We start from the raw sequence: 10146 nt of genomic DNA, 5'->3' as shown, positions 1-10146 counted from the left end.
CTAGTTGACATATCCCCACTGCAGAAGTGATGCCCAAGAACTTTGGGTCTCTGATGAGTCTGGTATTTGGGTGACACTTCTGTTTTTTGATGGACTAAGAATGGGTGTCCCAAATCATTGTCTTGCACAGGGACCCCCCCCCCAAGGCTCCCATCCATTAGCACATTCCATATTTCATTTGGACAACAAGATGATTCATTGGCACTGCCCATTAATAAACAAGCCTATATCAGTGTATATGCCATGATTACTTCCAAAAAACTCAATAATGGTACCAGCAAGGCCTGTGTGTTGTCTTTCCGGAGCAGCACTGTCCATCTTCTGGACCAATTATTCAATATACATGTTTGCAGGCCTCACAATAATGAAGCAGTTGAGTCATAGTCCACAGTCAGACTGAAGGCCATAAAAGGTCCTTCAGATGACTCCAGCCTTAAGGCCTCAAGTTCTGTAGCAATGGCAGACGTTGGGCAATATCATAGCACACAATGAGTTCATGTTGCTTCTTGAAATGGTGCCTTTTTTTTCTTGGTTTTCAGGCACATTCTCACTTTCCGTCCGCGACAGAGATTCTGCTCAGGGAGATGTCATCAAACACTATAAGATCAGAACGTTGGACAGCGGAGGGTTTTACATTTCCCCTGCACTTACCTTTTGCTCACTACAAGATCTAGTGAAATATTATTCCAGTAAGTACAAGGTTCTACTGTGCTACTGTGCCTTGGGCGGTCTTCCATCCACTGCCTCATTAACCCCACATGGTTGGTTTTTTGTGCTTCCATCTTGTTCTTTTAAGAACCAGACATGATCCAATCAGTGTGTTCCTAGGGATTGCATATGGACTTCAAGGGTTCTTTTCACACTTTACCTAGATACATTTTGCATTTGCCCAAGAGGCAAGAAAAGGAGGCCTCTACTTCTTTTTGAATGGAGCACATGACAATGGAATTTTTATTATAAATCAGTAAATATAATACTTTGTTATATTCACAGAAAAAACAGATGGCTTGTGCCAAAAGCTTGGACAACCATGCCCACACCAGGTTGCCAACAACTGGGAGGCAGATGTATGGGAGATACCCAGGGACTCTTTGAAACTTGTGAAGAGACTAGGGGCTGGGCAGTTTGGAGAGGTCTGGATGGGTAAGAGCAATTCCCAACTGGGCAAATAGATTCCGAGCATCTGGTGCCTACGGGGCTCATGTTGTACAGATGAACATTTTCTTTCTCCTTTGCAGGATATTATAAAAATAATAAGAAAGTGGCCATAAAAACATTAAAGGAGGGCAGCATGTCAAGAGAGGCTTTCCTGGAGGAGGCAAATTTGATGAAAACACTTCAACATGACAAGCTGGTTCAGCTCTTAGCTGTGGTCACTAAGGAACCCATCTACATAGTAACAGAGTATATGGTCAACGGTAAGTATGGCACCATCTGGGGCTCTGACTTCCACAGAACAATTGGGATGTTTTTTTTAATATTTGCTTGTGTGTTCCTCTCTTAGGAAGCCTTTTAGACTTTCTAAAGACACACGAAGGAACGCAACTTACTTTCTCTAAACTGGTTGACATGTCGGCACAGGTTTGTACATGGAATATTAACACTGTTGTTATCATGCATAACGCACATTTATAAACATATAAAGATATAAACGTATTTCGAAGTGCTGTACCATAAACAAATGCATAGATATACATACAAATATTGACTCATACGAAAAGTAAAGGGAGCAAATTAAAGAATGAGGAGAGCACTTCTCAATAGCAAAAAAATGCTGTGGTTGTGTTTATTTAGGGCTACTACACGACAAGTTTTCGGGTCATTACATACCCTTTCTCAAGTGAGAAAAGGTATGTAATGACCCGAAACATGTTGTGTAGTAGCCCTAAATAACACAACCACAGCGTTTTTTTGCTATTGAGAAGTGCTCTCCTCATTCTTTAATCTGTTGCCGGATGTTGGGATAGCGGTGTACCCAAGTGAGGATTTGATGCATTTTTTGGCAAACTGAAAGGGCAGTGCGGAGAACGTCTTTTGCTAATTGAGAAGTAAAGGGAGTCCTGCTCAATAGAGATGATGAATTATGACCACTATGGACGCTATACTTGGATTTTCCCTTTGTATTCATGTGGAATTGCCACCACTCACAGTAGCACTTACGAAAGTGTCAATGGCTCAGCAACTGCTTGACAATTTAAAAACATCCCCTAATAGTCACAAATTGTGGTCACCAAAAGAGGGAAGGCTTTCCTAATAAGTGAGAGGAGTTTAAAGTGGATTGTGGGTGTCTGGTTGTGACTGGGCATGGTCATGACAGGCCTGCAGGGTCTCAACCCCGATCAACACCCAAGGGTCCTATAACACCTTCCACTGCTAGATGGGAAAGTTGGAATTATCTAGAATACAGTAGATAGCTAGAATCTCAGGCATAAAGCAGGGCAGGACTGCTGCTTACAATGGGGATCAGATAGGATCTGTGCAGCCACTGGGACAGAATGTTCTGTTATACAGATAGCTAGAATCTCAGCTGCCATAAAGCAGGGCAGGACTGCTGTTTACAATGGGGATCAGACAGGATCTGTGCAGCCACTGGGACAGAATGTTCTGTTATACAGATAGCTAGAATCTCAGCTGCCATAAAGTAGGGCAGGACTGCTGCTTACAATGGGGATCAGACAGGATCTGTGCAGCCACTGGGACAGAATGCTCTGTTATACAGATAGCTAGAATCTCAGCTGCCATAAAGCAGGACAGGACTGTTGCTTACAATGGGGATCAGATAGGATCTGTGCAGCCACTGGGACAGAATGGTCTGTTATACAGATAGCTAGAATCTCAGCTGCCATAAAGCAGGACAGGACTGCTGCTTACAATGGGGATCAGATAGGATCTGTGCAGCCACTGGGACAGAATGTTCTGTTATACAGATAGCTAGAATCTCAGCTGCCATAAAGCAGGACAGGACTGCTGCTTACAATGGGGATCAGATAGGATCTGTGCAGCCACTGGGACAGAATGTTCTGTTATACAGATAGCTAGAATCTCAGCTGCCATAAAGCAGGACAGGACTGCTGCTTACAATGGGGATCAGATAGGATCTGTGCAGCCACTGGGACAGAATGTTCTGTTATACAGATAGCTAGAATCTCAGCTGCCATAAAGCAGGACAGGACTGCTGCTTACAAAAAAGAATCTCTTTATCAGAGCCATTTGATACAAGTCTCCAGTTAAAAAGGAAGTATAGAACTGTAGATACGTAACAAACCGCTGTGCTGCTCCACAATTAAGTGATGTGACAGAGAGACAGAATTAGACATAGTTTAAGTTTGTGGTCACATCTCAGTGACTGTCATCATGACAGGAAGCAGTCATTAGTGATATTTTCCATTTCCCCAGAATAACAGTCAGTAAAATGCTCTAGTCTGATCCTATTAAAGCCACAGGCTCAGCATGAAAGAGAGAAAGATCTTTGGTTACAGTAGAAATATGCAAAACATTACTATAATGAATTCTCACATTACAGGTATGGGACCTGTTATCCAGAATGGTCGGGACCTGGGGTTTTCCGGATAATGGATCTTTTTGTAATTTGGATCTTCGTTCTTTAAGTCTAATAAAATATTATTTAAACCTGAATTAAACCCAGTAGGATTGTAATTCCTTCAATAAGAATTAATTATATCTCATTTTTGGATCAAGTACAAGGCACTAGTTTAATAATTACAGAGACAAAGGAATTTTTTTCAAAAATTTTAATTATTTGGATAAAATGGAGTCTATGGGGGATGGGAGCTTTCTGGATAACGAGTTTCTGGATAACAGATCCTGTACCTGTATTACCATTACTTAGGTTATTTTTCTAACGCCTTAAAGTTATGTGTACATGCAATTGCTATGAATAGCAGTATCTGTCTGGCCGTTTATGTTTTCCGAACTCCTGATTCCAATTCCTGAAACAATTCAACAGAGGCCAGCGACTCAAAAACAGAACTGACTTGCTACATTGTTTCAGCAGTCGGAATCGGAGATCAGAAACGGATAAACAAATATAGCTTTCAATAGCAATTACATAATGCACATAACTTTAAAGCCACTAAAACATTGTAAATTATGTATATGGGAAAGTTGCTCAGACTTAGAAGAGGAACATTGTTATTAAGCACATTTTGGTTTTGAGTCCCATGTAGCCAAAATATCTCTATATATCAGCTTTTTTACATCCATTATTCTGGGATTAGTCTTTGCAGCTGCACCAATGAGTTCCTTGTTTTCTATATTTGAAGCTTCTGTCACCCTATGACTTGCAATTTTAAAATGCTTTCTTATTACCCTCCTAACTTCTAAATTAAAGAGAAGACATAGCCCCTTTGTAACAGCACCTTCGCTAACAATATATAAAAGCCCAACCTGCTTATTGTGTACTATTTTTTTGGAATAAATGAATATACTCTTTCCTTTCAGGTGGCCGAGGGCATGGCGTATATAGAAAAAAAGAACTACATTCATCGAGACCTTAGAGCCGCCAACGTGCTGGTGTCAGAAATTCTTTGCTGTAAAATAGGAGATTTCGGACTGGCGAGGGTTATTGATACAGAGTATACAGCAAAAGAGGGTGAGAGGGAATTTACTAGATCACATGACATATCTGTGCAAACTATGTGTATGTATATATATATATATATATATATATTATATATATATATATATATATATATATAGTGAATAAAGTAAATTATAAGGATATTATAAGTTACCGAGGAGTTTCATGACCATATACAGGTCATGGAACTCCGAGGTGACTTCTAATATCCTCATATTTTGCAACAGGGGCTACTTTATTTATTATAATACACATGTTTCAGTGAGTCATGTAACAGAAACTACATCATTACTCACTGTTTATAAATGATGACATCAGAACTCACCGTTTATAAGGATATAATACACAAAAGCCATGAATATCCTGTAAATTATATCCTTATAAACGGTGAGTTCTGATGTCATCAGTTATAAACGGTGAGTTCTGATGTCATTTCTGTCACGACTCACTGAAACTTGTGTATTATAATAAATAAAGTACCCCCAGTTGCAAAATATGAGGATATTAGAAGTTACCTTGGAGTTCCACGACAATGTATATGTTCATGAAACTCCTCGGTAACTTATAATATCCTTATATTTTACAAGAGGGGGTACTTTATTCACTATATCATTCACAGGAAATTCATGCATTTGTGTATTATTTATATATATATTATTTCAGGTCACCAGCGAAAAATGTTGCTGTAGTCAAGTGTCTCTTCCAGCTAAGACTCCATTTCCCACAATGCCTTGCATTCTTCTTTATTGGTCTGTTAATCACCGACCATGCAATGCACTGTGAGAACTGGAGTCTTGGCTGGAGACGAGATAAATAATGTTTTCAACACCAACCAGAAGTGCTTTTAGCATTAAAGGAGTGGTTCACCTTTAAGTTAATGTTTAATATGTTTTAGAATGGCTAATTCTAAGCAACTTTTCAGCTGGTCTTCATTATTTATCTGGAATAGTTTTTGAATTATTTGCCTTCTTCTTCTGACCGTTACCTACTTTCAAATGGGGGTCACTGACCCCATCTAAAAACAAATGCTCTGTAAGGCTACAACTGTATTGTTATTGTTACTTTTTATTACTCATCTTTCTTTTCAGGCCTCTCCTATTCATATTCCAGTCTCTTATTCAAAGAAATGCATGGTTGCTAGGCTAATTTGGACCCTAGCAACCAAAGTGCTGAAACTTGAGAACTGCTGAATAAAATGCTAAATAACTCAAAAAAACACAAATAAAAGTTAACTCAAAGGTGAACAACCCCTTTGAATCAATGTACATGTAACTTTGAAATCAATGGAAGTTTCTCTTGAATGTTTTTTTTTCTTTCATTATGCAATATTTTCACCTTTAAGTTAACTTTTAGTAAGTTCTAGAATGGATAATTCTAGGCAACTTTTCAATTGGCCTTCACTTTCTCTTTTTTTATAGTTTTATGAATTATTTGCCTTCTGGCTAAAGGTAGTAGTTCAGCAAGAGCTATAGTGTCACAGGTTAGACATCCTAGAAATGAAAATCTTTAAAATTGTGGGTCCCAAACTTTCTGCATTTTTTTGGGACCTCTTTTAAGGGGTGGTTCACCTTTAAAAGGATACTGTCATGGGAATAAATGATTTTTTTCAAAACACATCAGTTAATAGTGCTGCTCCAGCAGAATTATGCACTGAAATCCGTTCCTCAAAAGAGCGAACTGGGTTTTTTACATTTAATTTTGAAGTCTGACATGGGGCTAGACATTTTGTCGGTTTCCCAGCTGCCCCTAGTCACGTGACTTGTTCTCTGATAAACTTCAGTCACTCTTTACTGCTGTACTGCAAGTTGGAGTGATATCACCCCCTCCCTTTCCCCCCAGCAGCCGAACAACAGAACAATGGGAAGGTAACCAGATAGCAGCTCCCTAACACAAGATAACAGCTGCCTGGTAGATCTAAGAACAACACTCAATAGTAAAATCCAGGTCCCACTGAGACACATTTAGTTACATTGAGTAGGAGAAACAACAGCCTGCCATAAAGCAGTTCCATCCTAAAGTGCTGGCTCTTTCTGAAAGCAAAATGACCTGAGATGCACCTACACACCAATATAACAACTAAAAAACGCACTTGCTGGTTTAGGAATTAAATTTTATATTCTAGAGTGTCATTTAGAAATAAAAACGACACCATAAAAATCATGACAGAATCCCTTTAAGTTAACATTTAGTATGTTATATAATGGACAGTTCTAAGAAACTTTTCAATGGGTCATAATTTTTTCTACTTTTTGAATTATTTGCCTTCTTTTTTGAATCTTTCCAGCTTTTAAATGGGGGTCACTGACCCCCATCTAAAATCAAATGGTCTGTGATGCTTCAAATGTATTGTTATTGTTACTTTTTAATACTCATCTTTCTGTTATGGCCTCTCCTATTCATATCTTACTTATTCAAGTTGATGCATGGTTGCTAGGGTAATTTGGACCCTAGTAACAAGATTGCTGAAATTGCAAACTGGAGAGCTGCCGAATAAAAAGCTAAATATCTCAAAAATCCCAAATAATAAAATATGAAAACCAAATGCAGATTTCACTCTCTATATCATACTAAAAGTTAATCTAAAGGTGAACAACCCCTTTAATGCTACCATTACCTATAGAGAGTTGTGTGAGTGTAAAGGGAAGAGGAAGAGTCATTATTAGCATCTGGAAACCATGGAGTGAAAGCAGAAGTAGAATACTCATATTTCCAGAATGATACCAGCAGAGTAATAATAAGTTCTACTTTCGCATGCAGAAATAAATAGAACGATCACAATATTACGTTTCCTGAACGCCATTTCCTATTTGAGCCCCTGCAGCGTGCGTATGATTTCATGCATCAGTTGCACTGGATCCAGCAGGGGGCGTCCTACCAATTTCACAGATATAAACAATGGGGCCCCACAGAGTCTGGGTATTTTTACAATGGAGCAAATGTAATAACGCCTTTTTTTTTTCTCCGTTGATTCCCAACTATAGGTTCCAAATTCCCCATAAAGTGGACGGCGCCAGAAGCGATCAATTTTGGGATTTTCACTATTAAATCAGATGTCTGGTCCTTTGGGATCCTGCTAACAGAGATAGTGACATATGGGTGCTCGCCATACCTAGGTAAGGAGAAGACAAAGTGGACTAATGATGACTAATAATGAAGGAACAGCAATTAAATCACAGCAGAAAACAAAAGTTATAACATCTCTGATTGAGAGGCTGGTGAGGACTGTGCTGTACCCCTCATCCTCCTACTTGCACCCACCCTGCCTCCTGTCGCCCACATAGGGGTCAGTGGGTTGTAGGGCTCAAAGGCTATATGTAACTGTGCTCATTGTCTTCTTCTTTGACCTATGACAAAGTTCTGTAGGATACATCTGACTGTTGAAAAGGCGCTCAAGCTGAGCCCATAGAGCAGTGATCCACAATCAGGCTCTTGCACACAACATTATGCTCACCAACCCCTTGGATGTTGCTTCCAGTGGCCTCAGTTTTTGAATTCCAGGCTTGGAGGCAAGTTTTGGTTGTATAAAATCCAGATGTACTGTCAAACAGAGTCTCCTGTAGGCTGCCAGTCCACATAGGGGCTCCCAATAACCAATCACAGCCCTTATTTGGTACCACCCAGGGACTTTTTTCATGCTTGTGTTACTCCCAAACTCATTTTACATCTGAATTTGGCTCACGGGTAATAAAGGTTGGTGACCCCTGCCATAGAGGATCTCAGTACAGTAAGCTGCCAACAGACCGAGTCAGCAGCTTATTGGCCTGTGTATGGGGCCATATGACGGGCTCTCCCAATCAATATCTGGCCAAAGTCGGCCAGATGTTGATTGGGTAGGGTAAAAAATCCCGTTGGATTGCGGCCTCATATGTTCGTTGATGCGGTCCTGCGATCCGAACGCCCGTATTGGCTACATTATTATCAGATCATTGGGCCATAGGGCTCACGATCAGATCAGCCCAATATCACCCACCTCAATGTGAGAGATCCTTCCATATGCTAATTACAAGTAAACACAGGATTTCAGCCAATGGAAGGATCGATCCTCCCCCAACACAGCGTTACTGAAACAACGCAGAAGATCCATTGGCAGTGTCAGAGGGTCATCTTCACAAAGGTTTGCGGGGCTGGGGTGGCTTTGAGAGAAAATATTCGGGGTGCAGCACCTCCTTGATATGGACACATTCGTATGATTTATATAGGAACGTGTCGGTATCGCTTTAAACAGGCCAATGCCGGATCTGTAAAGATCATGTACAGAGACACAATTATACACATATATATTAAAAGTATTTAACTGATGATAAGTGAGGGTAGGACCATAATGCAAGGCTGGGGGGTGGAATTCCCAATAGAATTATAAAATTTTGATATTATTATTATTAATAATAAAGGACAGATGAGACAATCTGGTGATGGCAAAAGAATCATTTAACTGATTGGAGTAAGATGAATATTTTGCAGAAACAAAGCTATGGGGACGATGCCTATTGAAAGGGCAACTAAACTACACCGTATGACCACAGGTCAATTTTTCACATTTAATTTCAGAAAATACTTTTTTTTTTAATTTGATCTTTTCAGGTATGACCAACCCAGAGGTGATTTGTAACCTGGACCAAGGATATCGCATGCCCTGCCCCAACAACTGCCCGGCGGAACTTTACGAGGTCATGTTGAGATGCTGGAGGGATAAACCCGAGGAACGACCCACATTTGATTACTTGCAGTCAGTTCTGGAGGATTTTAGCACATCGACAGAAAAGCAATATGAAGAGGAACCATGAGTTTAGGACAGTTGGACTTTGGACCAGTAGCAGATGATGGTACAGCTATGGGACCTGTTATCCAGAATGCTCGGGACCTGGGGTTTTCCGGATAATGGATCTTTCTGTAATTTGGATCTTCATACCTTAAGTCTACTAGAAAATCATGAAAACATTAAATAAACCCAATAGGCTGGTTTTGCCTCCAATAAGGATTAATTATATCTTAGTTGGGATCAAGTACAAGATACTGTTTTATTATTACAGAGAAAAGGGAAATTATTTTTAAAAAATTTGGATTATTTGCATAAAATGGAGTCTATGGGAGACAGCCTTTCCGTAATTCTACACTTTATGGTTAATGGGTTTCCGGATAACGGATCCCATAGTGTACTGGATATGGGCAACTGGATATGAGCAACGCTTACCTACTCTTGAGCTTCTGGATTACCCTTGTCAGTGATAAAACAGTTCAGATTCGGTTTCAACAACATTGGCCAATCAGAAAACTTTCTGAGGACAGTTGCAGTTGGTCGTATGGCACCCATCTGCAAACACAGTCTTTTCCTATGCAATAATAGAATTGAGAATGGGTGGGGGAGGAATAAGGGCAGCAATGGGCTTGGATTAAGAAGAGATTATTAGAAATCAAGTAAAAACAGACGGTTGCTCTGATGCTGTAATTTCTTAGGACACGGAGATCAAATATAATATTAGCTAGGCATACAGAATATATACAGAACCTACAGATTGAGTAGATATACGCTTATTAATGGGACCCAA

At 39.8% G+C, this 10146-nt stretch overlaps 1 protein-coding gene across 1 annotated transcript in view; it reads left to right on the top strand.

Moving 5' to 3' along the window:
* The window catches only part of blk.L (BLK proto-oncogene, Src family tyrosine kinase L homeolog), a 30666-nt gene extending 21171 nt beyond the window's left edge, over window positions 1–9495 (top strand). The window contains exons 7-13 of the mRNA XM_018264103.2: window positions 540–689; window positions 994–1143; window positions 1239–1418; window positions 1505–1581; window positions 4462–4612; window positions 7582–7713; window positions 9182–9495. Of these exons, the coding sequence (XP_018119592.2) occupies window positions 540–689; window positions 994–1143; window positions 1239–1418; window positions 1505–1581; window positions 4462–4612; window positions 7582–7713; window positions 9182–9384 (1043 nt within the window). The 3' untranslated portion in view covers window positions 9385–9495. The remainder of the gene's footprint in view (window positions 1–539; window positions 690–993; window positions 1144–1238; window positions 1419–1504; window positions 1582–4461; window positions 4613–7581; window positions 7714–9181) is intronic.
* The last annotated feature ends 651 nt before the right edge of the window (window positions 9496–10146 follow it).

Source organism: Xenopus laevis, chromosome 5L, assembly GCF_017654675.1.
Source record: "Xenopus laevis strain J_2021 chromosome 5L, Xenopus_laevis_v10.1, whole genome shotgun sequence".
In the NCBI taxonomy this organism is placed as follows: Eukaryota; Metazoa; Chordata; class Amphibia; order Anura; family Pipidae; genus Xenopus; species Xenopus laevis.
Note: the sequence above shows the minus strand (reverse complement) of the source record. Positions and strands in the feature narration are given on the sequence as shown.